Here is a 27,992-nt window from a genome sequence, read left to right as displayed (position 1 = left end):
CCCAAGGAAACTTGTGGGATTATGAATATGATTATTATCTTAATTTTAGTGATGGTTTTAGGGATGTATATATATATGTCAAAATATCAAATTGTACATTCTAGAAATGTACAATTTATGGTATATCAATTATACCTCAAAGCTGTTTAAAAGAAAGAGAGCTATTATCAGCATAAAACTATGCTTGGGGGACAAATGTTAATGCTATCGCAATTTTGAAAATGACCCAAGTTTTTTAGGAATTCTGACCACCAAATTAGCAAAAGTGGTATCTATACATAAGAAGAAAAACATATTTGCCATAGAAACTTACGTTAAACTTTTTCAATTACTTTCCAATATGGTATCTTTGGCAATTTCAACTTGGGTTATCTGTTTATTTCTAATTGCTGGGTTTGCTCTGGGACCTTTAGCTGTCAGATGACAACACATCCCAGGATGGGGAGTAGAGCTCGTGTTCAGGAGCTCAGTGGGCAGTGCTGTGCACTAGGAGATGAACAAAGTCAATCAACTTGAATTTGTAGGTGAGGGAACAGAAGCCTAAGAAAGACCCAGTTCCCCAGCTAACCAGATTGCATATATGTATATTGTGATTTGCCTGATTGGGTGTAGTAGGCACAGGGACAGGGTATGTTTAAGTAAATGGGGTTCGGAATTTGAATTGTGACAGACCTGGCTTCGAACAGAAAGAGCACTGTTACTGGGCTGCGGTGAGATGTTCCCCCACAGGCTCTAGGACCCTCAGTTTCCTATGTCTTCCAGCAGCAGCAGCACTGCGCCCTGGAAACCCCGAGGCCGGGATGGGCGCCGCGGCGACGCCTCCTGCTGGTCCGCCGGGCTCCCCACGTTCGCCGGCCCGCGCCCAACGCTCGGCCCGTGGGACGCCGCGGCCGGATGCCCTGCGTCCACAGCCTCCTCAGCCTCCTGGCGGCCCTGGCGGCCTGTGGCGCCGTCGCTTTCCTGGGCTACTGTGTTTACTTTGACTGGAAGCGGCATGGAGACCCCACGTTCAAGCGCCGCCTGCGAGACAGTGAGTGCGACGGCGACGGCGACGGCGGCGGAGGCGCGGCTGGGGGGGCGTGGCGAGGCGGAGGTGCGGCCGGGGAGGGCGGGACGAGGGCGGAGGCGCGGCGGGGGAGGGCGGAGAGAGGCGGAGGTGCGGCCGGGGGGCGTGGCGTGGCGGAGGTGCGGCCGGGGGGGCGTGGCGAGGCGGCGGCGCGACCGGGGAGGGCGGGACGAGGGCGGAGGCGCGGCGGGGGAGGGCGGAGAGAGGCGGAGGTGCGGCCGGGGGGGCGGGGCGGGGCGGAGGTGCGGCCGGGGTGGGCGGGGCGGGGGCGGTGCCCGCCGGGCGAGGTGGGCGCTGGCCCCCGACCTGCACTTGTGGCGCTGTGTTTGCAGAAAGGAGAGCCCAGCGGCGGAAGGCTGAGGGACGCGGCGCCCAGGTGAAGAGCTTTAGCGACGCCGAGGGGGCGTTCCGGGCAGTAACCTCCTCCTGGCCGGCCGCGGGTCCCTGCCTGGCTCCTGAGCTGGCACTTCGGAGCCCACGTTGAGTTCAGGCTCAGGCAGGAAGGACGGTTTGGGGTTATGAAAAGGCAGCTATTCGGGAAACGTTGGGAGACTGCAGAGGAGACCCTGCCCTGCTGGAGCCGCAGCCGCACCGGACACAGAGATACCCAGGCCCGGCGGTGGCCGGTGGCAGTGCTGCGACCGCCCGCTGCCCGGAGGTGCCTTTTTTCTATATCGTTCAGAAGCAGAACACACGCTTCTTTTCTCCAATACGGAATTTGATTGTCTTTTTAATTTTAATTTTATTCATTTTAGAGAGAGGAGACAGAGAGAGAGAAAGAGGGAGGAGCAGAAAGTATCAACTCCCATATGTGCCTGACTAGGCAAGCCGGGGTTTTGAACCGGCGACCTCAGCATTCCAGGTCACTTGACCCATTGAGCCACAAAAGTACATATCACAGTCATTTTGGTTGGCCTATGCTGCTGAGAGTTCTTTGGTTCCTCTATGAAACTTCAGAAGAAATTAAGTCTTAACTTTCATATTCAGTTGATTAGTCAACGCCTACTAGAGAGCCTGCTGAGCTTGAGGTACCTTTCTAGCAACAAGAAATAAGTTAGCCCCCCCCCCCCCCCGTGAAATACGAGTTCAGAGGAGGGGCAGGATCATTTTCGGGCATAATTTATCATGGGCAGTGGTTCTGCTTACCTATTGCTGCTTTAAGCATAGTGGCTTAAAACAGTCTTGTTTGCTCCTGCATTTGCAATTTGAGCAGGGCCAGGTGGGGATAGCACCCATCTGCCTCACCCATCTTCAGGCAGGTTGATGCAAGGCTAGGTGCAGGGTCCTCTGAAGTCTCACGTCCCTCACACCTCAGGCAGTTGATGCTGGCTGTCCATTTAGCTGGCACTGTTGGCCAGAACATCTACACAGCCCCTCTCTGTGCCATGGCCTTCCCCCCAGTGTGTGGTGGCTAGCTCCTAAGGGATGTGTGTGTGTGTGTGTGTGTGTGTACATGCCCACCATTGACGCCTTGCTCAGTTTTTTTTCCCCTCTTGTCTGATTTTTATTCTGGGCTATAAAGCTCTTAATGTTGACATACAATTTTATATAGTTGACATACATATATAGTTGACATACAATTTTCAGGTGTAAAACATAGTGAGATTTCACATTTATACACCTTACAAAGTGATCACCACAAAGTCCACTATCCATCTGTCACTGTATGAAGTTATTGTGATTTTATTGACTGTATTCTCTATGCTGTACTTTACATTCCTGTGACTTTTTTATAAACTGTAAGTGTGTACCTCTTATTAATTGTCTTCACTGCTCAGTTTTAAGGGAAGAGGAAATAGACTCCAGTTCTTGATATGCGGTGGGAGGCAAGGTTCCGGAGTGCAGGTGGGATCGAGAATATTACTGTGGCTGTATTCCTTCACAGAGGACTTTGGAAGACAGGTAGCATAAAACCGAACCTGGAAGAATGTGTTAAATGGGGGTCCTGGTTGCAGGGGAGACAACATTCAGGACAGAGTGAACTGACACTTGTACTTAAAGGTGCCAAGTGGGGGGACTTCCAGGGCTATTCAGTAAAAGTTTGATAGGAGTCGCAGTGCAGGGTCTTGGGAAGTAAGAAAGGAGAGCTAAGTAGTGGTCACATTAAGGAGGTTAAGGAATTCAAATTCAGTGGGGGAATTACTGAAGATTTCTGTTTTTTGTTTTGTATGTTTTTAAGAAGAAAAAACATTTTAGGTTAGATCGATGAGGCAGGCATGTGCTAGACGGACTGGAGAAACGGAGAAGCTATTGCAGCAGTACAACTGGGAGGTAATAGAAGTCCTGGGCTGCAGGGTGTCAGTGGTTAACTGATGATGAGGGATGTGAAATAAATTGTCCAGGAAGAATAAGTGGATAAATCATGCTGATGGATTACAGGGTCAGATTGAGACCGGACTCAGATTTCTGGGGTTTCAGGATGGAATCAGAGAATAAAGCTGTAATTGACATAGTTTAGGAAGCAAGACAGGGAGTGTCCAAAGAGCTGCCCTGAGAGCTGAGACGCTTTCCCTGACCTCTGTGACCAGCTGAGCCTGGTGCAGCGCCACATCCCTCTCGCATTGCTCTTATCCACAGGACAGTTACGCGTTTTGTGTGATTATTTGGTTAACGCTTCTAGTTTTTAGACTAAGCTCCAGCAGGGCAGACTTTGTCTGTTTTACTCTCCAGTGCCTAGAACAATGTCTGATACATTGTAGGTACCCAGTAAATATGTGTTGATTATTGTTGTTTATTGTAGGTAGCTTGTGCCATGGTACAAACTACGAAATTCCAATATTGAAGGAGTGTTGTAGCCAGAGTTAGCTGAATGGTAGTGATGTCACTTTGTGGAGGGCTTTGAATGCCAAACTGGAAAATTTGGATATTTTTCTGATGGTGACTTTATTTCAGAGAATGGATGCAATTTTTTTTTTTTTTTTTAGGATGGGGTAGAGGAAGGATTTTAGTTATTTTAAATGAAGAGGCAAAAGCAGGATTTTTCAAGTGCTCTTTTATATAATCCTCATGACAACTCTATTCTAAAATTTCGTACATGAATAAACTAAGGCACTTTGTCACTTTCCCACCTCTTATAGGGTCTCTCTTCCTACTTACCCTCTGGCCCTTTTAGTTGCCTAAGTATAGTCCGTGGACCATCTGCAATAGATATTCCTGGGACATTTGTTAAAATAGAGGTTATTTGACCCGAGGACCAGACAGTTGTGATTTAGGGGGTCAGGGGGAGGCCCGGGGTTATGGAGGCAGTGACTCTCAGACTGTAGAATTTACAATTACTAGAGGAGCAAGATAAAATGCAGATCCCTGCGACCTGCTCCTAGAGATCGATTCAGTAGGTCTGGGTGCAGCCAAGAAACTGCCGTTGTAACAGCTCTGTCAGTTGGTTCTCTGTGAAACACAGCCCTCAGGTTGTTTGCTGTTCCCTCCTCTCCCTGGAAGCTCCTTCCTTTCTCAGATGGATTCTTCTAGATCCTGGGTCCCGAATTTCATGTACTTGCCAAACTGTTGCCTAGGTGCCCTATTGGCATCTCAGTGTGTTTAGAAGCCAGTTCATCGTCTCATGCCTTGCTACTACTCTTCCTTGGCTTACTTATGGTGCTGTTGGTATCGCTAGCCTCCCTGCTATGACCCTGAACCCTTTTCTTGCTTTAAAATCAACCTCATCCTCCACAATCAGTCCCCAGTTCTTATTTTCTATGCTCTAATCTCAGATCCTATTCTTTTCCTGTTTCCATTGCCTCCACACTACTTCAGGCTTTTTTACCTTTTATCCAGGCTGTTGAAGTAGTTTCCTAATTTGTCTCCCTACCCAGTCTGATACAGTCTTCTAAGCAGCTCTGAATATATAACTCTTTGCAGTAGCTCCCTACTCTGCGATGAAAGACCAACGCCTCCTTCGCTTGGCACCATGGCATTCTATAGGTGCCTTCTATTGTTTTCCTATAAGTCGGAAATAAAAATTTTAAATTTATTTATTTTAGAGAGAAGAGAGAGAAGAGGGGAGGGGAGGAGCAGGAAGCATCAACTCCCATGTATGCTCTGACTGGACAAGCCAGGGTTTTGAACAGGCAACTTCAGCATTCCAGGTCAGCACTTGATCCACTGCGCCACCACAGGTCAGGCAAGGGCTGGAAATAATATATATGAAGTACCTAGTCTGTAGTTCACTGTCAGTAATTGGCAATTATCATGTTTGCAATACACTATTCACCCTCTCACAATCCAGCTAAAGACCACTTGATTTTTCTCCCCTGCAATTTTGCATTGCCTGTACTCCTTCTTCATCAGACTCTCACTGAGCTTCTCCACATCTCAAATGCTGTCTTTTCTAAGAACCTACCTTGATTCCCAACCAGATGTCATGTCTCTGTACATTGAACCCAGAGGACATTGCACTTACTATTTATTTATTTATTTATTTATTTATTTATTTATTTATTTATTTATTTATTTTTGTGACAGACAGAGAGGGACAGATAGGGACAGGCACTTTAGTTGTTCAGTGATTACTTTCTCATATGTGCCTTGGCCAGGGGGCTACAGCAAAGCGAGTGACCCCTTGCTCAAGCCAGCGACCTTGCACTCAAGCCAGAGACCATGGGGTCACGTCTATGATCCCACATTCAAGCCAGCGACCCCATGCTCAAGCTTGTAAGCTCGCGCTCAAGCTGGCAACCTCGGGGTTTTGAACCTGGGTCCTCCATGTCCCAGTTCAACACTGTATTCACTGTGCCACTGCCTGGTAAGGCACATTGCACTCATTCTTAATGTGTTGTCAATCTTAAGCACACTTGTCCTTTTTCTTGGTCATCTTTGGGTTCCTTAGAGATGGGCACAGAGGTCTTGGTCTCCTTCCCCTTCCAGCTCTTCCTAGAGTGGCTGGCTCTTTAATGCTCATTAAATACTTGTTGGATGAAACTTTTGGTTGTTACTGATCATTAGCATGTTTGCTGATAAAAGGTAAAATATAACCCCTTCCCCAGGCTCATTCCATTTTAAAAAGAGAATTCTTGAGAAATAAACAAAAGCCCTCTGGATACAATAGACTGAAACTGAAGTGACTGGCAGTGGAGTTGATACGTTTGTTTAGGGGTTGCTCATTCTACCTTTAAAGACCAGCCCTGGGCATGGTACCAATGATGTGGCATCCTGTGACCCTGGTCACCTTCACGAACCAGGCTGCAGCACCTCATGGTAGCTTTCTCAACACCTACTGCACTGCCATCTCCCCAGCAGGCTGTTTGCCAAGTCAACAAGCAATGTTAATATCCCAGGCAAGAAAAGAGTTTTGCAATACACAAAGCAACCTTTGTTATAGTTAATTACATTAGGATTTCTGATATGCACACTGAGTGCATATGTAAGCTGAGTAAAATATGAATGAGTTATTACAAGCATCTAAACCTAACCTGAATATGCCATGTATTTTTTTTATCACCTGAGATGTATTGATAACTCCATTTTAAGAAATTGGTTTAAATGTTAGAAAGAACAACTGCATTTGTCATACTTTGGATTTAGAAACTGGGTTCAAGATGTGCACTTTAAAATAAAAACTAAACAATTTTGATTAATAACTATATTCCTTACATTCATTACTCATTGCTAAATATTTCATGAATTTTAGTTGTGGGATCCAGCAAGGAATGAAAAATGGCAAGAACTTTTTCTGCAAGAGATACAAATGGGAGAACTTTGGTTATCTAGAGGTAAGAACACAAACCATTCTTATTTAGGAAGTTATTTATGTTCATTTATTGATCGGTATCTGTATGTCAAATAACTTAGCTAGGTGTGTTCACCCCCGTGCTTCAGTTTAAAGAAAAGCTGTCCCAGTATTTTCCTTCCATCAGACTGTCCAGCTGCACTGTTTGGCAGTCAGTGTTCCAGTTTATGTTGTGCTCTTGGAAGTGCCGATGGAGAAGCAAAGCCAAATGCAAGAACACCTCATCTATTGTCAGGTCACATTCTAAGGAAATGAATTTTCCAAATGACTACTTGTATAAATCAAAACATTAAACTTTTTTACAGCTTTGTAAACATTTTCTTGCCTTCTTAGACTATTCTTTTTTTTTCCCCCTGAAGTTGGAAACGGGGAGGCAGTCAGACAGACTCCCGCATGTGCCCAACAGGGATCCACTTGGCACGCCCACCAGGGGGCGATGCTCTGCCCATCTGGGGCGTTGCTCTGCTGCAACCAGAGCTATTCTAGCGCCTGAGGCAGAGGCCATAGAGCCATCCTCAGCGCCCAGTCCAACTTTGCTCCAATGGAGCCTTGGTTGTGGGAGGGGAAGAGAGAGACAGAGAAGAAGGAGAGGGGGAGGGGTGGAGAAGCAGATAGGCACTTCTCCTGTGTGCCCTGGCCGGGAATCAAACCCGGGACTCCTGCACGCCAGGCCGGCGCTCTACCACTGAGCAAACCGTCCAGGGCCCCTTCTTAGACTATTCTTTTTTTTTTAATGTTTTTTAATTTATTTATTCATTTTAGAGAGGAGAGGGAGAGAGAGAGAGAGAGAGAGAGAAAGAGAGAGAGAGAGAGAGAGAGAAGGGGGGAGGAGCTGGAAGCATCAACTCCCATATGTGCCTTGACCAGGCAAGCCCAGAGTTTCTAACCGGCGACTTCAGCATTTTCAGGTTGACGCTTTATCCACTGCACCACCATAGGTCAGGCTCTTAGACTATTCTTAATAAAATTCTCATTTTTGATGATAAAATCATTATGAATGACCATTCTTATCCTGTCTAATGTAGTGATGCCTATTGGGACTACTTTGCACTTAATAACCGTGACTTGTGTGTTTTGTGTGTGTGTGTGTGTGTGTTTTTTAAAGATTTTATCTATTTACTTTAGAGAGGGGAGAAGGAGTAGGTGGGGAGGAGCAGGAAGCATCAACCCCCCTGTATGAGCCTTGACTAGGCAAGCCCGGGGTTTCAAACCCGTGACCTCAGCATTCCAGGTTGACGCTTTATCCACTGCGCCACCACAGGTCAGGCTGTGACCTGTATTTTGAATTATAATTTCTCCCCACCCAATTCCAGATAGATTTGAGAGAAAATACAATATTGTCAGAGGAAATGATGGTAGATGTTTGTGTTGCAATAGCTCTATCAACTGGAGAACAGGCACTATTATATCTTTTTCTTTAAAGGTCTCAATACATTCCAAGTATTATTTTGATTTGATGTATCCTTTTCATAGAGCTGTAATTTTATTCATTTAAAAAATAAACCTTATTGTGAAATACTTCACCTAAGAAATAGCTTCTTAAAATTCTTAAGAAGTTCCTAAAAACTCAGTAATGAAAATTTTTTACGTTGAAAATGTAAAATCAGGTCTGTAGACATAAAACCTTAAATCTTAAAACCTGTACATATCAACAAGGCTTTCCTTATCCACATATGTGTTAGGTCGTGCCCTGCTCATAGTTTTTAAGCTTACTACAAGTCTCTGGGAAGCACTTTATCTGTCCATTATGCACTTTTCATACGATCTTGTATTTCAACTACCAAATGAAAAATTCATTTCAGTCAATAAGAATCTAATATTATACTTAACTACAGAGAGAAATATTTTATTTCCTAACTAGTAATATTAAATATATGTTAAAATCTCAACTTCTTTTAGTGCATAACACTGAGAGAGAGGCAGCACTGTAGTTTCAGTGTTCAGAAAATTAGGTTCCATTACTGATTCTGGCAGCAATTAGCTTTGAAACCTTAAATTATTCCACTGATCTTGGCCCCAGTGCTTCAAAACAAGGAAGTGAGACTACGTGATTCCATGCTCTACCTTAAACAGCAATTCTGATTAATTTCTACTCTTCACAAATTTTTATTCTTACTTTCTAGCCAGTCATCCTAAAACTAATTTTAAAACATAGAAAGTTCATAAATCTTATTTTCCTCTGGTTATATAATTCATGCTACCCTAAATCTTGTTTCAACTGACAGTAGAACCAACTTCTTTTTTTATTATTTATACATTTTTAGAGAGGGGACAGAGAGAGAGAAGGGGGAGCAGGAAGCATCAACTCCCATATGTGCCTTGAACCAGTGACCGCAGCATTCCAGGTCGACACTTGATCCAGAGCCACCACAGGTCAGGCTAGAATCAATTTTTTTTTTTTTTAAATATTTTTCCGAAGCTGGAAACGAGGAGAGACAGACAGACTCCCGCATGTGCCCGACCGGGATCCACCAGGCACGCCCACCAGGGGCGACGCTCTGCCCACCAGAGGGTGATGCTCTGCCCCTCCGGGGCTTCGCTCTGCTGCGACCAGAGCCACCCCAGAGCCTGGGGCACAGGCCAAGGAGCCATCCCTAGCGCCTGGGCCATCCTTGCTCCAATGGAGCCTTGGCTGCGGGAGGGGAAGAGAGAGACAGAGGAAGGAGGGGGGGAGTGGAGAAGCAAACGGGCGCTTCTCCTATGTGCCCTGGCCGGGAATCGAACCCGGGTCCCCCTCACGCCAGGCCGACACTACCGCTGAGCCAACCGGCCAGGGCCTAGAATCAATTTTTAAAGTGTCATATTGCCCTGGCCAGATAGCTTAGTTGGTTAGAGCATTGTCCCAATGCACTGGTTCAGGCACAGATTGATGTTTATGCCCCCCTCTCTCTCTCAAATCAATAAATTAAAAAAAAAATCATTTAGCCAGAAAAATAGATGTTTCACCTTCAATTTCATGTCACACATATAAAGGTAACCTACCTCATATCAATTAACAGCAGAACACCACCTTTAAAAAAACTCAATACCCACCCACCTCCTGCCTACCCAAATTGGGAGAATATGTCCATTTCCAAAGCAAGAACGCACTTCTCAACAGTAAGAGCACACTTCCTGTAATTCGGTCATAAAGGTACCCATATTTCAACTTACCCACACTGAATCTAACTGGCAGCTCAACTCCCCCTGCCCCACACACTTACCACCATACAAGACTTATTTCCATTGCCTTTATCTTGATATGCTTTTCAAGTTTTAATGCTTGGTGCTTTCATGGTAATTTGTATCATGTATATATTGATGAACATTAAAATTTGCCTGAATTTACTGATCTGTTTTAGGAGAACACAGAATGGGGGTTGAACATCTCAGCAATGCCCTTTTAGTGTGTGGGCAACCACAGGAACTTCTGAAGGTTTTTAAACACACACTTCCTCCCCAGGTATTTGAGATGCTGTTACACACAATTCCCCTTATTTGCCAGGTGAGCACATATTTAATTATCACTGTGAAATGAACATAACCACCATATTGGGCTTGAGTACATAGAAATAGCAAAGGATGTGTATGAATGGCTCAGTTTTAAACGAGTCAAGTCTCTGAATTTTTTATTGCCTTTCTTGCTTTAAGGTGAAACAAGCCAATTCTTTCGTGTTCCTTTGACTATAATGTATATTTTGTTGAGTATGATACATGTTTCAGCATTTGTTTTAAAGACAGCATTGTTGATATTTTTGTCTTTGTACTTTCAAAGACATCAGTCACTGACTGTAATGTCAACAGAGGCCTTTAAGTTAAATGGTATTATTATTTAAAGAGTATTATTTAAAATTGATTAAAATTAGATGTAACATAGAAAACAGTAAATGATCAAAGCAGAACAATACTGCTTTCCATGTATGACAAAACATAGATATCACTTTGGTAAATTTAAACATAAAGGCTAATTAGTGTTTCCTTAAATACAACTTGAGATTGGTATCAAATGAAATCCATTCGTAAGCTAATTTGTTAACAGGTTATTAGTCTATATACGTTTACCAAACTTCTTGGTATGCTTATGCATCAACTAGAATTTCCTAATAATGTTTGGATTTATTTTAGGATTCATTTAGCCATAAGACACTAGTTTAACTTTGGTTCACTTTTTATTACACTGATCACGTCACCACTGAGAATACACTGTTTTGTTGGTCTGACTCAGTCATTCATGTTAGACTCTCCGCTTTTAAACAAAACAGACTCCTCTAGAGCATAACAGTCAACTCTTAAACATTCTAGTCTCAGATGGGTTGTTTCCTGAAGATTTATGAAAATGCAGCTAGAATGTGTGACGCCCACCCTGACACAAGGGAGGCAAGGAAAGGATTGTGCATAGAAGTGATTAGCAAGTAACTATTTTATGTCTTTGCCAGCAATTTGAGGCAGACATGAATGAACAGGAATACTTGGAGGATGATCGCGATTGAAAACCACTTCAACGTATCCAGTCCTCAGAATACCATGGTACCATATAGCATGAACAACTGCTCAGTGATACTTCCATTTATTTTACTTTTAGTAATAAATTTTTTTCTATCTCATTCATGATTGAACACATACTTTGCTTTAAAATTAATAGTCATGACTGAAGAAACAATGGTTTATTTTTCTAATCGATTGACTAGGCTTCTGAATCATAAGGCCTCAACAAATGTTGCATCTTACTGTGGTCATTTTGAACAGTAAGACCTTCTATTTTGATTATCCCGGGTAAACAGCAATTTTGTTTCTCCATTGATTTCCATTTGCCAAACAGTCATGACAGATGGTTAACGTGGCGGCTGCTGCTTTCAGGGGGTTCTATCAGATGCATCCCAGTTTCCAGTGCAACAGCTCTTGGCGATCCCTCACGGAAGTCCGTTCAGCAGGACTTCCCTATCGCGGCTGCCCAAGGAGTCCTGCTTTGGCTGCCAGGGCTTCATTCTGCTGAATGTGATATTCCTGAAATCTCATGGAGATTCTCTGCGTCATTTTTAAATATTTCTGTAAGCAGTGTTCTGAACAGGTGTTCTAGAAATAAAGACAGGAGATGAAAGAGGCAACACAAAAATATTAATTTAAAAAAATACATGTATTCTAAGGGAACAACCATTGGGTTCTTTTCTTTGAATATATGAGAATTAAACGGTATTAATAAGTAGCAGGTGATCATAGCTTTCAACTGTTAATACAAGAATACATGTTGAATATCTATGAGTTTGTAGGTAACTAAACACAGTGTTAAGCCTTACCATTTGGACTCGATTTTCTGCAGTTATGTTTTAATATTACCTGAAAGCTATATTCCCATCCCCTATTCTGTTAAAATGTAGGCCTGGTAGCGTCTGTCCTTTTCAATGAGAAATTCCATTTTCAACATTAACTTAATTCTCAACCTTTTACTTTTTACCAATAAGACTATTACACTTAGCATCTATCAAACTTTTTCATTTATTTAACAAGTACTTACTCATTGCTGGTTACATGTTAAGTTCTTGGCATGGAAGTTTATCAGTATCTTCTACTGGAAGAAGTTATGTCACTTTGAGCCAAAATATAAATGTTTTGATGAGGATATTAAAAGTTATGACTTCTCATAGAATGGGTACCAGATTCAAGCTCTACTTTTTCCAAAAATAACCTGAATTCTCAAGGTCAGATAGAAAAGCCATGTAAAGTTTCTCTAGGGAGGTTATCTTGACTGAAAGCTAAATAGCAATCTCTTTGCAATGGAACAATAACTCAAAACCCCAGACATCTTTTCCAAAAAAGTGCTACGGTTCAATGTGATGTCATATGAGATCTGTCATCATTCAAGTCAGTGTTATGGGTCCTTGGCTGCTTTAGTCCCTCTAAGCTCCAATTCCTGTGATAACTAGGAACAAGCAAATCCTTATGGGGACCCATTTAAATGGTGGATAACAAGCTTAGAGAACTTGCAGTGCGCAAGACTTTCCTACCTCTTCAGGTTTTACTTCTCTTGTTGTGAAGTCTTTAACACAGTCCAAGAAGCAGGTTTCTGTAAGTTTATTGTAGGTTCCAAGAAATTCTTTAAACTACAAACAAATCAGAAGGTTCTTTAATATTTGGTTTTTAAAACAAAAGTGGTTTGAAACTTTAATTACTGTAGTTTGTATTTGCATGAAATATCCTGTAATACTTGAAGTCCAAGGTTCTTTTGCTAACTTAAATGGGTATACTATGATCTATGTAATATGAGCTACAAAATATAGAATTTCTCATTGGATATTCTTTCCTTGGTTATCTGAAAAAGAAATATGCTTCATTTAATATCCGTTTTTAGAAGTGAAATATAAACAGTGATTTTATGAGATCACTGACTGATATGGTTGAATCCAAATGTACCTTAAATTTTTTGCAGTGTTTTTACCTTAATTATAATACTTTACCTGTTTTATCTGGTCAGATTCTGGCATTTGTGCCGCCATCTTCTTTTGGTATGTTTATTAGTCACCTGATTAAAAAAAAATTAAAAATAGTATGTCAATCTGTAAACAAGTGTTTTTAGGCTAGTTGAAGAGTTAGGTAATCAAAACAAGGATAGTTTATGAAATAGAACTAAAACAAGTCTACCTGAAATATCATTCATATTTTAAGGATTTCTTACTGTGTATGTAATTATATGCCACACCCCCAATTTCCCACATCATAAATGTTTAGGAATAGATTTTTTAATGTTATTACCCATGGGACCCAAAAACCATGTTTATCTAAATCTCCAGTTTTAAGACAATTTGCTCTGCTACTTTGCAAAACCCCCCCACTTGTTAAAGCCCCTTTCTTAGTAGGGTTCTAAGGGAAACCAAGAGATCTCTGTTGTCTCCTGTAAGTGCTTAACTATTCCACTGGTTGCTAAGGTAACTCTGACCTTTTACCTTCTCTATGCAAATGAGAAGTCCTATTAATTGTTAACAGACACCATCCTAACTTATAAATCAACAACCCAAATGAAAGATATTCAGAGTTCTAACAGACTCTAAAAGGAAGTTATAGGAGTTATACATTCTGCAGTTCAAAAAGGGCAATCACTATAACAGAAACTTCTAACATATGATACTTAGGATCTAACTTGGGAGCAACAGAGAAGTGAAGATAAGAAGTCAGAAAGTCTTTCTGAATCACTGGGATTTTCACATATCCTAAATGGGGGCCCAGGCTCAGATATAAGAATGTATCACATGCATTTATTCAATCAGGCTAGTTTTCAAAATGGAAGAGTATCTCATATAAAGGATTTGTATAAAATAAAGCTGTTTAAAATACTAATACTAATCTTGTATACTGTTAGACTAACAGAATTATTATGCGTTATATTTAGCTTTGAGTTTCCTGATAACCAATGCAAAAAAGATAAACTGGATGTGTAAGTCATTCTTACTGACTCACCAATTATCATTTAAAGTGGCTCTGAAGAGCATGAACTTTTTAGGGTCCTTATATGGAGATGAAACTAATTACAAAATTCAAAGTCCTACCATCATGAAAAAAAATTAACATTCTCATTTGATTAACAAATATCAGTGGTAATTCCATTCCAGCATTTCCAACCACTTATACACCTTCTACTCTTTTGCATTTATTGGTTCCTCGCCTTTTATCCTCATCCTGTTAGTATTACTGACATTTCTGAAAAGTCATGTTTTTCCATATGTAAGGGAAAGCATCAATTCTTTTCTACTTGCTATGCTAGTCTCATTTGAGATGTTACAAAGCCCACCATCTTTGAAGTAATGATTAATTATAAGAGTATAATTGTCTGTACTTCTGAGAATCTTTGATTTAGTAGTTACAGGATAAACTATCTTACCACATCAACTACCTAGAATGTATTAAGAATTAATTGAAGGTCACAATTTTCCAAATGTTTCTCTGGCTATCATCACTTATTTTTGTGACATAGACAGAGATAGAGAGAGGGACAGATAGAGAGAGATGAGAAGCATCAATTCTTCATTGCAGCTCCTTAGTTGTTCATTGATTGCTTTCTCATATGTGCCTTGAAAGGGGGGAGGCTACAGCAGAGCGAGTGACCCCTTGCTCAAGCTAGCAACTTTGAGCTCAAGCCAATGTCCTTGGGCTTAAGCCAGTGACCCTGTGCTCAAGCTGGTAAGCCCACGCTCAAGCTGGATGAGCCTGCGCTCAAACTGGCAACCTTTGGGTTTTGAACCTGGGTCCTCTGCATCCCAGTCCAACATTATCCACTGTGCCACTGCCTGGTCAGACTGGCTATCATCATTTATATGCTCAGGTAAGATACTATCCATTATAGTTCCCCTTAGCTCATTTTAGTCATGGAACATTGATTTCATACCCTCCAATGCAGGGGTCGAGAACCTTTTTGGCTGAGAGAGCCATGAATGCCACATATTTTAAAATGCAATTCCGTGAGAGCCATACAACAACCCGTGTACATTACTCATTATCCAATAAAAATTTGGTGTTATCCCGGAGGACAGCTGTGATTGGCTCCAGCCACCCGCAACCATGAACATGAGCGGTAGGAAATGAATGGATTGTAACACATGAGAATGTTTTAGATTTTAATGTTATTATTTTTTTTTATTAAAGACTTGTCTGTGAGCCAGATGCAGCCATCAAAAGAGCCACATCTGGCTCGTGAGCCATAGGTTCCCGACCCCTGCTCCAATGACTGAACTGCATAGAAATCAAACTTAATTATTCTATCATCTTTGAATATCAACTTCAAACTTATTTATAGGTTGGGATCTTAGCAGTTACTAGTCTAATTAATTGATATTCAGTCAATAAACACTTTCTGAATGTACCAAGGGCTGTGTTAGTTATGATACCAGTCATACTTCTGAGGCAAGATGGATCTTTATGGCTGCTATGAAATACCACTAGCCAGTCAAAGAAACAGAGGATTCTCTAAGAATATCCCACAGTGAGGTTGTTTAGGACTTGTACTTCAGAAGAGAGGGTAGATGTGCTTTTCCCTGTTCCTCTCACTAAGCATAACTAAAATCCCTGGACACTGACTGTAAACCTGAGACCCTGAAAGGTGGGAAAGCATCCTGGTGGGCACTCTGGGACCCAAGAAACAGCACCATGATGAGCTCTTTCTGTTGTCTCCTATGTCAGAGTTGGAGCTGAAGAAACTGGCAGTCTGCTAATGGGAGCATTGACAAAAAGCACCCCTACTCTGAAGTCTGTTCTCTCTAGCCAAAGGGCCAGCAAAGGGGAAGCCTATCCAACAGAAAACTTTCAAACAATAACTGCTGTACTCAAAGCAAACACAGGAAAAACTGTGGCCCTCCATCCCACCCATATCAACATTAGCCAGGGTAGGTGGCTGAAACATCTGCTGTCAATAGGTTGTGATGGGGTTCTCCAGCTCATTCTTTTTTTTTTTTTTTTTTTTTTTGGTATTTTTCTGAAGCTGGAAACGGGGAGAGACAGTCAGACAGACTCCCGCATGCGCCCGACCGGGATCCACCCGGCACGCCCACCAAGGGCGATGCTCTGCCCCTCCGGGGTGTCGCTCTGCCGCGACCAGAGCCACTCTAGCGCCTGGGGCAGAGGCCAAGGGGCCATCCCCAGCGCCCGGGCCATCTTTGCTCCAATGGAGCCTCGGCTGCAGGAGGGGAAGAGAGAGACAGAGAGGAAGGAGGGGGCGGGGGTGGAGAAGCAAATGAGCGCTTCTCCTATGTGCCCTGGCCGGGAATCGAACCCAGGTCCCCCGCATGCCAGGCCGACACTGTACCGCTGAGCCAACCGGCCAGGGCTCTCCAGCTCATTCTTGCTGGCTATTAATGAGGACCCCTCCACCCCTCTTTCAGCCAAGTGTCAGTGGAAACCACAAACAGAGCCTGAACTTCACCTCAGTTGACAGTAATGAGGTATCCCTCCTCCTTTCTGTGGTGGTATTAAAGGCAGCTTCGTTGAGATTCAGCACTTGCATTACTGCCCCGTTTTAATTAGGCTACACAGCTGCCTATGGTATCAGTGGAGACCATGTGGGAGCAGTAATGAGGCACTCTAGTTCCTCTCAGCCAGGGAAATACCAATGGAGGCCCAGTGGAGAGCCAGAACTCCTATTTCCACTAAGCAGTGATGAGAACATCCCTCTCTCAAAGTGACAGAGTGAGGCGCCTAGACTTCTCCCCTCACCTGACAGTAACAAGGTGACACACCTGTCACTTACTCTGATGGAGTATTGTCAAAAGGAGCCAGCTAGAGGAGAAGGTTTAAACAAGATCTGGAGTCGCATAACACAATTGCAAAATGTTCAGGTTACAATATAAAATAACTACTCATTATACCAAGAACTCAGAAGCTCTCAAACTACATAAATGGAAAAAGATAATCAATAGATGCCCAACATTGAGATGACAGGTGTTAGAATTGTCTAACATAGATTTTCAAACAGCTGTTACAAGAAATGAAAAATACAATAACCAAAATAAGCTTAATGGATAGAATCAACAACAGAATGAAGGGGACAATGGAACGAATCATTGAACTGGAAGACAGAAAATAGAATTAACCAACTTAATTAACAGAGAAACGCAGAATGAAAAAAAAAAAAATAAACAGTACCAGGGACCTGAGTACTGTAACAAAGAATCTAACATTTGTGTCACTGGAGCACCGGAAGGAGAGGAGAGCGCAGAGATGTAAAAGTATGAGAATAATGGCTGAGAACTTCCTCAATCCAGTAAAAGACATAAATTTACAGATTTAAGAGGCTGAATGAATTACGAAGAGCACAAACACAGAGAAGTCCATATCAAGATACATCACAGTCAAACATCTAAAAACTAAAATTAGCAATTTAATTTTGAAAGTAGTGAGAGAAAAATAACATCTCATCTATAGGGCAGAAACAACTGAAAAGACAGCAGATTTCTCATCTGTCAACCCAGAAACCTGTACCTAGCAAAAACATCTTTCAGGAATGAAGGGGAAATCAAGATGTTCTCAAATGATGAAAAACGAAGAGAATTTGCTGCCAGCATATCTACCCTAAAATTAGGTTCAAAGTTAAACAAAGAAAGGAAACAATTAAAGGAGACTTGGAACATCATGAAAAAGGAAAAACACAGTAATAAAAAATATGATTAAGTATAATACACAGTCCTTCTCTTGAGTTTCCTTAATTATGTTTGATAGAGCAAAAATTATAAAAATGTTTTGGTCTTGGTGGAAGGGCAGACACATAGATCACAGAATATAATAAAGAACCCAGAAAGAGAATTACACAAATATGCCCATCTAGTTTTGGTAAAGGTGCTGAAACAACCTTACATCCATAGGCAAAAAATTTAACCACAAACTAAGTCTTTCAATTTATACAAAAATTAATTCAAAACGGACCAGGATGCCCTAGACGGAGAGCTCAGCTGGTTCAAATGTCATCCAGATGTATCAAGGTGGAATAACAAACTGATGTTTCTTTCTCTCTCAAATCAATCAATAAATAACATTAAAAAAAAACCAGACCAGGGACTTAAATGTAAAACATGAAAATATTCAAACTTTTAGAAAAATAAAATATCTTTGCACTTTAGGACAAGGGGTTCTTAGATCTGACATCAAAAGCAAACTACATATCTGACAAAAAAACTATTAACTAGAAACTATAAAGAAATCTCAAACTCAACAGTAAGTGTACAATCTAATTAGAAAACGGGCAAATGACATCAGAAGACACTTCATCTAAGGGGAAACACAGATGGTAAATAGGCACATACATGATTAGCCTGTCAGGGAAACACAAAACCAGTGACAGAGCATTAAAATATATTTTAATTATTAGCCACTATGTGACAACACCAAATGCTAGTGAGAACGTGGGAAAATTGAATCCCTCATATAGTCCTACTGGTAATATAAAATCGTATAGCCACCCTGGTAAACAGTATAGCAGGGTCTTACAAAATTCAACATGTATCACTCAGCAATTGCATTCCTGGGTATTTATCACAGAGAAATCAAAACTTATATTCACATAAAAACCTGTACCTGGCCTGACCTGTGGTGGCACAGTGGATAAAGTGTTGACCTGGAAATGCTGAAGTCGTCGGTTTGAAACCCTGGGCTTGGCACATATGGGAGTTGATGCTTCCAGCCCCCCCCCCCCTCTGCTTCTCTATCTCCCTCTCTCTCTCCTCTCTAAAAATGAATAAATAAAAAAACAAAACAAAAAAAAACCATGTACCTGAATTTTATTTTAATTTTTAAAAATGGTTTTATTTATTCATTTTAGAGAGGAGAGAAAGAGAGAGAAGGGGGAGGAGCAGGAAGCATCAACTCTCATATATGCCTTGACCAGGCAAGCCCAGGGTTTCGAACCAGCAACCTCAGCGTTCCAGGTTGACGCTTTATCCATTGCACCACCACAGGTCAGGCCTGTACATGAATGTTTATAGGAACTTTATTCATAACAGTCAGAAAGGAGAAAAAAACCCAGATGTTCTTCCTCTTTCTTTTTTTTTTTACACATTTTAACTGAAATTATTGGGGTGACATTGGTTAACCCTTTGAGTAGTATAAATGTTCATGTACATCCTCACTCAAAGGGTTAACAAAAAACTCACTACTAAAAAAGGGTTAATAAAATTATATAGGTGTCAGGTGTAAAGTTCTATTAATATATCATCTGTATATGGCAGGGGTCCCCAAACTTTTTACACAGGGGGCCAGTTCACTGTCCCTCAGACCGTTGAAGGGCCAGACTATAAAAAAAAAAAACTATGACCAAATCCCTATGAACACTGCACATACCTTATTTTAAAGTAAAAAAACAAAACAGGAACAAATACAATATTTAAAATAAAGAACAAGTAAATTTAAATCAACAAACTGACCAGTATTTCAATGGGAACTATGCTCCTCTCACTGACCACCAATGAAAGAGGTGCCCCTTCCAGAAGTGCGGCAGGGGCCGGATAAATGGCCTCAGGGGGCCGCATGCGGCCCGCGGGCCGTAGTTTGGGGACCCCTGGTATATGGTATTGTGTGTTTACCATCCCAAGTCAGGTCTCCTCCCATCACCCTTTCCCTTATGTTCTTAAATGGATGGTTGAGCTGGGGCACCATACATGGAACAGTATAACAGCATGCAGCACTAAAAAGGAATGGGGTCCTGATACACACAGCAGGTGGATGAATCTGAAGAATTATGCTGAATGGAAAAAAACCCTCAAAAGGTCATATACTGTATAATTCCATTTATATAACACTCTTGAATTAACAAAATTACCAAAATAGAGAACATATTAGTGGTTGCCAGGGGTTATGGAGGGGTAAGGGTATGAGGGAAATGGGTGTTGCTATAAAAAGGCAACATAAGTCCTGGCCGTTTGGCTCAGTGGTAGAGCGTCGGCCTGGCGTGCAGGAGTCCCGGGTTTGATTCCCGGCCAGAGCACACAGGAGAAGCACCCATCTGCTCCGCCACCCCTCCCCCTCTCCTTCCTCTCTGTCTCTCTCTTCCTCTTCCCACAGCCAAGGCTCCATTGGAGCAAAGTTGGCCCGGGCGCTGAGGATGGCTTTATGGCCTCTGCCTCAGGCCGTAGAATGGCTCTGGTTGCAAGAGAGCGACGCCCCAGATGGGTAGAGCATCGCTCCCTGGTGGGCATGCTGGGTGGATCCCGGTTGAGCGCATGCGAGAGTCTGTCTGACTGCCTCCCCGTTTCCAACTTCAGAAAAATACAAAAAAAAAAAAAAAAAAAAAAAAAAAAAAAAAGGCAACATAAGAGATTTTTGTAATGCAAATATTGTTTCTTGACTGTATCAATATCAATATCTTGGTTGTGACTTTGTAGTATAGTTAATACGTTACCATTGTGGAAAACTGAGTAAATGGCACAAGGGATCTCTGTATTTTTTCTTACAACTACATGTGAATTGACAATAATCTAAAAATAAAAAGCTTAATTAAAAAATGAGGCTGTCTAGCCTTCTAATCCCTGCCAAAGAACAAGATGCAGTGTGATCAATGTTAGCAAACGTTCAGATCCAAGAACTGGTAAGATAACTTTTGTGAAAGTAGGTATTAAATGAAATCTACTATTTTGTGGTACCTTAAAAAAATACAAGGGCAATAAAACATGCATTAAGGAGCTTGGTTTACCAACAGGCCTCTAGCAGACAACACAAAAAGGCACCTGTAAGCCTAGCCTTTTGCACTGCTGAACTGTACAGTATACTTGCTGTATTTCAGGAGCAGAGGCAGCAAACTAGACTTTCTACAACTCACACCAAAAAGAAAACAGATCTTATTTTCTTAGAACACCTTAGAAATTTACGTTTGCTAACTGCAATGCCAAAAATCTAGTTGTTTTTTTCTTGTGACAGAGACAAAGAGAGAGACAGAGGGAGGGACAGACAGACAGGAAGGGAGAGAGATGAGAAGCATCAATTCTTCGTTGTGGCACCTTGATTGTTCACTGATTCCTTTCTCATATGTGCCTTGACAGTGGGCCTTCAGCAGACAGAGTGACCCCTTGCTGAAGCCAGCGACCTTGGGTTCAAGCTGGTGATCTGTGCTCAAACCAGATGAGCCTGCATTCAAGCCAGTGACTTTGGGGTTTTGAACCTGGGTCCTCTGCGTCCCAGTCTGACACTATCTATTGCGCCACTGCCTGGTCAGGCTAAAAATCTAGTTCTTTTTCCTATTCCTTCTGTCCTTCAGGTTAAAATTCATATAGAATAACTTTTACATCCAGAAGTCTGAGGCAGAAAATATGAAATCTTTAAATATTCTTTCAGAGATTGGTATCATTTTGCTGACTATCCCATTTGCCCCTTAGTATACAACTTAGGGTGACAAATGATGGTTATTTGACAAGACACAGATGAGTGCCCCATGGTGTTGGTATGAATCTTCTTTATTTAAAATTATTTTCTTGGTATTACCTTTTAATACACAGTTCTTAACCGTATTTATCTCCTTCAAAGGAAATAAAGTTTGTCATATTATAAAAGTAGTAGTATAATTTATAACATTTATTATATAAATTATAATGTACTTTATAATGTTTGAGAATTTGGAAAATAAAAGAGAAACAGTTCTACTCAAAGACCACTATATTAACATTACGGTTCCCTTTTCTCTAGAATCATTATTATAAATTTTATTTTTCAAACAGCTTCCCAGACCCACAATTAACTCAAGAGCTCATAATTAGCAATTTCCTTAAGTCTGCCTAAATCTGTAAAGCTATTCCCTGTAGTCATCAATACAGGCACACCTCATTTTATTGTGCTTTGCTTTATTGTGCTTCGCAGATGTTGCCTTTTTTACAAATTGAAGGCAAGACCTTCCACCAGCAAAAAGATAAATGACTCCCTTTACTGCAGTGGTCTGGAACAGAACCTGCAGTATATCTGAAGTATGCTTCTATCAAGGTTATGGTATATGTAGCAACTGTTCCTAGAAAAACTGAAGACGTCTGAATGAATGATATGCAAGTTTACTTGCTACTTTGGTGTCCTCTAAAGTCTTTCAGCATTCTCTTTTGCAGTTATTTAATTATAAATTATGCTAACTGACAATTTCCAACAACCAAGCAAACCACTGATAGTGAGAATAGACAGCAGCAATGTGGCTACTCTTTTATTTGGTCTTAGTTACCAGATTTTACAGAAAATGTTTGTTACTGTTGAGGCAAACATCCAATAAGGGGTTACCTTCTGACTATATCCCTGAAACCTGGAGATAGAGGGAAAGGTTAAGAGAATGCCTGAATCTCTAACTTTGGTCTTGGGAATGATTCCAGCAATGCTAAGTTATTTTTGTGCCAAACCAAATAGTATATCATAAAACTTGGGAACATAAGTGTAGAGGGAGATCTTATCAGTCATCAAGCTCAAACCTTTTCTGATGCATGAGTTTGTTTTCTTTCTGTTCTGGAAAAGCAGTTGTCCAACTTTTGCTTGAATGTCTCCAGTGAGGCCTGATTTCTTATCTGAAAAATGATGGGATTACAATGACTGTGAAGACAAACCACTTGAAGCTGTAACAGTCTATTTGAAAAAAATCTAAACTTCTGTTGGCTAAGTCACTATTTAAAGAGCCTCTTCCACCCTCATTCACTGTTGGTGGGAATGTAAAGTAGTACAACCATTATGGAAGAAAGTATGGTGGTTCCTCAAAAAACTGAAAATAGAACTACCTTATGACCCAGCAATCCCTCTCCTGGATATATACCCCCAAAACTCAGAAACATTGATACGTAAAGACACATGCAGCCCCATGTTCATTGCAGCATTGTTCACAGTGGCCAAGACATGGAAACAACCAAAAAGCCCTTCAATAGATGACTGGATAAAGAAGATGTGGCACATATACACTATGGAATACTACTCAGCCATAAGAAATGATGACATCAGATCATTTACAACAAAATGATGGAATCTTGATAACATTATACGGAGTGAAATAAGTAAATCAGAAAAAATCAAGAACTGCTTTATTCCATACATAGGTGGGACATAAAAACGAGACTAAGAGACATTGACAAGAGTGTGGTGGTTGGGGGGGGGGAGGGGCACAAAGAAAACTAGATAGAAGGTGACAGAGGACAATCTGACTTTGGGTGATGGGTATGCAACATAATTGATTGACAAGATAACCTGGACATGTTTTCTTTGAACATATGTACCCTGATTTACTGATGTCACCCCATTAAAATTAATAAAAAAAATAAAGAGCCTCTTCCTTAGATTTATTGTGATCATTCGCAATATATAGATATGGAATCATTATGTGGTACACCTGAAACTAACATGTTATATATAGAGAAAAACGCCTCTTCTTTTTAATGTGAAATTAGTTTCCTCAATCTATTCAGAGGTTACAAACCTTTAGCATATGATATGTATTAGAAAATATGTAGTATCTTTATCTTTCTAGGTAATAAGTATGTTTAGGTGAATGTCAGAACAAATAATTCCCAGAAATTTCTGAATATTAAAAAGAAATTAACAGACGAACCAGGATGTGATGAGGGACATGTCCACCGATTCTTTTTTAGAATCATATGCAGATTTGTATCAGGCCTGGAGCCAAACTTGTAATTCTGTTAAAATAGTTAAAGCAAATGATTCTTCTGATGTCCTTGGCCTCTATCACTAACCTAGTACTTGCATGATAGGTACTGGTCACTGGTAATGTTGTGATTCAGGCAAGGATCATGAATGGATCATAAAACCACTGGTGATAGGTTGCTAGTAAACAGAAGATATCCATGGTTTGAAAGCATCTCCACGTTACTTATCACAAAAAGAAACCTGTCCTCGTATAATGGAAAGATCTTGCAGTCACAACTTAACCAAGTGATTATACCTAGCATCACAAACACAATAGACACAGCATACCTATGTAGTATTTTTTTTTATTTATTGATTGATTTTAGAAAGAGCGGAAGGGAGACAGAGACAGAAACATCAATCTATTCCTGTATGTGCCCTGTCCCAGGAACAAACCCACAACCTTGGAGTATCTGGACAATGCTCTAATCAACCAGCTATCTGGCCAGGGTCGTATGTGGTATTCTTGCCAAAAACGCATGATCTGTCTCTAATCATGAGAGAATAATTAGGAAAACCCAGTGTGTGTGACAATTTTAAGACTAAACTGGTCTTAAAAAAGTCATAAAGAAAGGGGGTCAAAAGGGGTAGAGGGCTGTTCTAAACTAGGACACAAAAGGGCCATTATAACAAAACACAATGTGTGAACTTTGGATCCTGAATAAAAAAAATATTTTTAGTTAAAAAAGACATTTTAGGGATAACTGAAAAAATCAGAATATATTATCATTTTAGGTGTGTTAACCTTATTCTGGCTAGTAATAGATTGTTCTCAAAGAGATCCATGGTGAAGAAATTAGGATTAAAGGTCATGTCTGCAACTTACTTGCAAATGCATCAGCAGAAAAACTGTTTATCTGTTTATACAGAGTGGGAAACAGACTGCAAATAAGTAAAAATGTTAACAATAAAACAATAATAAAAATAAATAAAACACTCTTGTGAGCCATGTTTTTCATTATGTTTTTTGTTCCAGGGCTATCAGTCTTTTATTTGCTAGGTCACATGAAGAAATGGATATGAACTAACGTGTTTGGTTAATAGAATTTAATAGGCCTCCACCACATGTCCTTTTACTTTATTTACAGCAGGTTTAGGAAGTTTAGGTCTGATCAAATGGCAACTCATTAATCAGAGAAAAAAAATGTGTTTTTTTTCTATTTTAGCTGAATACTGTATATTGCTTTCATGTATAAAGGTTGACTTTAAGGCTTAACGGATAATCAATCCTGCAAGCACCGGACAAACTGGGGCGAGACTACTCGGGTTTCAACCCAGTTCAAGTTATTCAACTCCTTGCAATGATCGCCTATGCTGACAGCTTAGAAACAAGAGGGAAAATGTTACTTTTTCTTTCACATCTAAGTTACATTTAGAAAATAAGAGTTAAATCATCTCCGAAGTCTCTTACAGCTCTGACATTGTCACTTTATCTTTTAATTCACCTACATTGCAAACAAGCAGGTGCTACCTAGGACCTGTAATGAAGAAGGAAACGTAACCGAAATATGAAATAATTTGCAAAGATTAATTAAAAGGTTCTTCAAAGCTGAATCCTTAAAATCCCCTTTAATTCTAGGATTTCATCCATGAAAGCAGGCAGTTGCGATGTAAAAATAAAATGTGTTATTTAGATTTTACATCAGATTACATTTTTTTTTTTTTTTTGCTTTGATTAATCTTTTTGAAAGCCTCTAGTAACGTCTAAGTAGCGCGTCCTCGAAAATGAGCAGATCAGATCAAGGTGTTTGTTGGTCCTGGTATTGTGTCCAGGGAGAATTTTTCAGTTGAAAGAGGGTCTCCCGCCTGTTAGCTCAAGGTCAGGCGTGGATGCCTACAGTCTAACTCTCCCTGTCTGAGAACAAGACCCCGAGTCCTCAAACCCAGTTCGGTGTAGCTCAGAGCCTCCAATGAGGACCCTCTCCCCAGTGACACGGTTGTCAGGCAATCTCAAACCCGCTCTGGGGATGGATGACCCCTTTCCCGGCTCCGCAGCCCCCAACAGCCCCACGAACATGCGGTGGCCTCATTCAGAAACCCGCCGCCACCTTTCCGGAGCGTAGCCTGCCGCCCCCCGCCCGGGTACCCGGGGTTCTGAGGGCAGAGAAAAGAGATTATACTTAAGCACAGGCTCTCGCTTCCAACAACAGTACGAGGCTGGGGAGGGGGGGCTGCGCTGCCAATCGAGTCCGTGGGCGGAGGGTCGGGGTCACCGTGGTGCAGCTGCCGCTGGATAGAAAAGAACACGTGGGAGCGACAATGTCAAATAGCCTTTAGACCCTTTGACGCCGATTCGTTTTAACGAGAACTTGAGAGAAAAAAAGCAGATATTATCCTAAATTCTATAATACCTTGAGAATTAATTTTTGTGATTGTCTCTTTAGACAAACTCCCTATTCCTGACTTCCTTGCCAATAATAGCCCGAATGTGCCGACACTTTTAAAAAGACTAATTTACTTAACTTGCGTCCCTAACGGTCTCTAGGAGCAACGCTGTAAAAAGTCCCTAATAAATGCGAGTGGTATTACCAGTTAGGTCGGGAGCTCTGCAGGTCTTAGATGAGTCTCTCGGGTTTTATCCGATGTTTAAATCTTGTGGGGCAATACACTGCCTTAAAAAAAAAAATTAACACCTGTTTTTTAAGCCTTTTAGTTGGGGAGTTTGTTTCCACTCGGAAAAGGATGGAGGAGCACCTAAGAGTACTTAGCTTTTTGGTTGGATGTTTTGGATAATTTTCTAGGCGCGCATGCGTGTTGTATCTCAAGGGCGGGCTTAAAAGGAAGTGGGTGTTGATCCGCGGGTAACTGAAGCTGTTGACGGATTAGACCTGTGTGTGCGGTTGTCTGCTGTTTTGGAGACGCAGAAGGGTGAATTTAGGTGTCCAGTGGTTTCATCTGGAGGGCTGTGTAAGACTCTTTGGTTGAAGAAAGCTATTAAGCTTCTTACGTAGGTTATTATTTTTTTAAGTAGCATTTGAGTTTTGCCTGCTTGACTCCCTCTTCTCAAAAAATCTTAACCCTTCCTCCACAACTGTTTGGTTTTGCCTGGCCAGCTCTCGGCGAATGCGCTGTTACTATGGTTATTACGCGGTTCTCTTATCCTCATTTCCAGATTCATTGGCATGGTGCATTAGACTAACTGGGATTAATGGGTAAAAATGGTGTTCTAGTATCTGTGCTGGATTAAATACCAAAGGTAAAATTTTTAGATGTTTCAATAGTCTGTTTAGACATTGTTTTATTTAAAAGTTGATGATTGCGTATTTCAAAATCGCTTGAAATTCACGTGTTTTGTTTTGTTTTTATCATACCTCCCCCCTCGCTTCTTCTTGCCCCACCTTCTCCCCAGTCCTCAAAGCGGTGAAAATTTTGTTCCGAAAGTTTTATGGACCCAGAAGAAAGTTATTTTAAGCAGAACTGCGAGACTAGTTTTGTTACAGTAATATGAAAGGCCCTAAGGTTAGCCCGGAAAAGAAAAGAAGGGTTAAAATACCAGCGAAGAGGCTTCGTGAAGTAGTTTCTCCAAGTCGGGGAGATAATTTGGCTTTGCTGAAAGATGAGTTGCCCTGTGTTCCTCCAGCGTTGCCTGCAAATAAACGTCTTCCTTTTAGAACGGGGACTAGCTTGAATGGAACGTTGCGTGGTATGTGATTCCAAATAGTTTCTCAACGAGTTTTCATCTTTGTAAATCTTTAGTTTTTATTTTCATTTCGTCTGTTTTTTCAAAATATAGAGGATTTTTAAGGTTTAAATTCACAAACAGAAGATGTGTCTAGTTTGTACAGATGTTGAAAACTAACCATTTTCACTGGGAAAATGGTCAGGCACAGTCTGCATTGAATAGTTTCAAATAGATGGAATGAATGAAACTTGAACATTTCCTGTTGTGCTTTTTCTTTGTGTTGCTTTTGTACACTGCTCTTGTTCACATCTGTGATGGACACACTTACATGCTGAGCTTATTTTTCACCAGTAGGGCTTTTTACCAAATGCTCTACTTTCTGTTCGGATTATGATATCCAGTTTGGCATAGTAGAGAAGCACAACTTCTGTCATACGATGGCTTCCATGTGCCAATTCACTTAAATATGTATGTACTATAAA

General features: G+C 41.1%; 3 protein-coding genes across 13 annotated transcripts in view; 2 read left to right on the top strand and 1 right to left on the bottom strand.

Moving 5' to 3' along the window:
- The first annotated feature begins 894 nt into the window (after nucleotides 1-894).
- TOMM20L (translocase of outer mitochondrial membrane 20 like) lies at nucleotides 895-11,321 on the top strand. Its single transcript, XM_066276384.1, has 5 exons — nucleotides 895-1,030; nucleotides 1,399-1,442; nucleotides 6,693-6,774; nucleotides 10,133-10,275; nucleotides 11,207-11,321. The coding sequence occupies exons 1-5, from the start codon at nucleotides 895-897 to the stop codon at nucleotides 11,258-11,260; spliced, it is 459 nt and encodes a 152-aa protein (XP_066132481.1). The 3' UTR covers nucleotides 11,261-11,321.
- Nucleotides 11,319-26,117, bottom strand: TIMM9 (translocase of inner mitochondrial membrane 9). Of its 3 annotated transcripts, XM_066276386.1 has the most exons (6): nucleotides 26,009-26,117; nucleotides 24,715-24,770; nucleotides 22,673-22,765; nucleotides 13,223-13,287; nucleotides 12,773-12,868; nucleotides 11,319-11,843 (listed from the first exon to the last, which is right to left on the bottom strand). In XM_066276386.1, the coding sequence occupies exons 4-6, from the start codon at nucleotides 13,259-13,261 to the stop codon at nucleotides 11,709-11,711; spliced, it is 270 nt and encodes an 89-aa protein (XP_066132483.1). In that variant the 5' UTR covers nucleotides 13,262-13,287; nucleotides 22,673-22,765; nucleotides 24,715-24,770; nucleotides 26,009-26,117; the 3' UTR covers nucleotides 11,319-11,708. The 3 variants fall into 3 exon arrangements, with proteins under 3 accessions (XP_066132483.1, XP_066132482.1, XP_066132484.1); XM_066276385.1 differs by lacking the exon at nucleotides 24,715-24,770; XM_066276387.1 differs by lacking the exons at nucleotides 22,673-22,765; nucleotides 24,715-24,770.
- Nucleotides 26,118-26,671: 554 nt separating this feature from the next.
- KIAA0586 (KIAA0586 ortholog) overlaps nucleotides 26,672-27,992 on the top strand; it is a 116,021-nt gene continuing 114,700 nt past the window's right edge. For 4 of the 9 annotated variants that reach the window (XM_066274253.1, XM_066274254.1, XM_066274252.1 and 1 more), the window contains exons 1-2: nucleotides 26,672-26,835; nucleotides 27,469-27,531. Coding sequence is in view for 5 of the 9 variants with exons in the window: in XM_066274249.1 (XP_066130346.1) it covers nucleotides 27,333-27,531 (199 nt within the window). In the remaining 4 variants the exon portion in view is untranslated. The other 5 variants (XM_066274249.1, XM_066274246.1, XM_066274247.1 and 2 more) reach the window with 4 other exon arrangements.

The sequence above is a fragment of the Saccopteryx bilineata genome, chromosome 4 (assembly GCF_036850765.1).
Source record: "Saccopteryx bilineata isolate mSacBil1 chromosome 4, mSacBil1_pri_phased_curated, whole genome shotgun sequence".
NCBI classification, from domain to species: Eukaryota; Metazoa; Chordata; class Mammalia; order Chiroptera; family Emballonuridae; genus Saccopteryx; species Saccopteryx bilineata.
The sequence above is the reverse complement of the archived record's forward strand: the minus strand, read 5'-3'. Positions and strand labels throughout refer to the sequence as shown.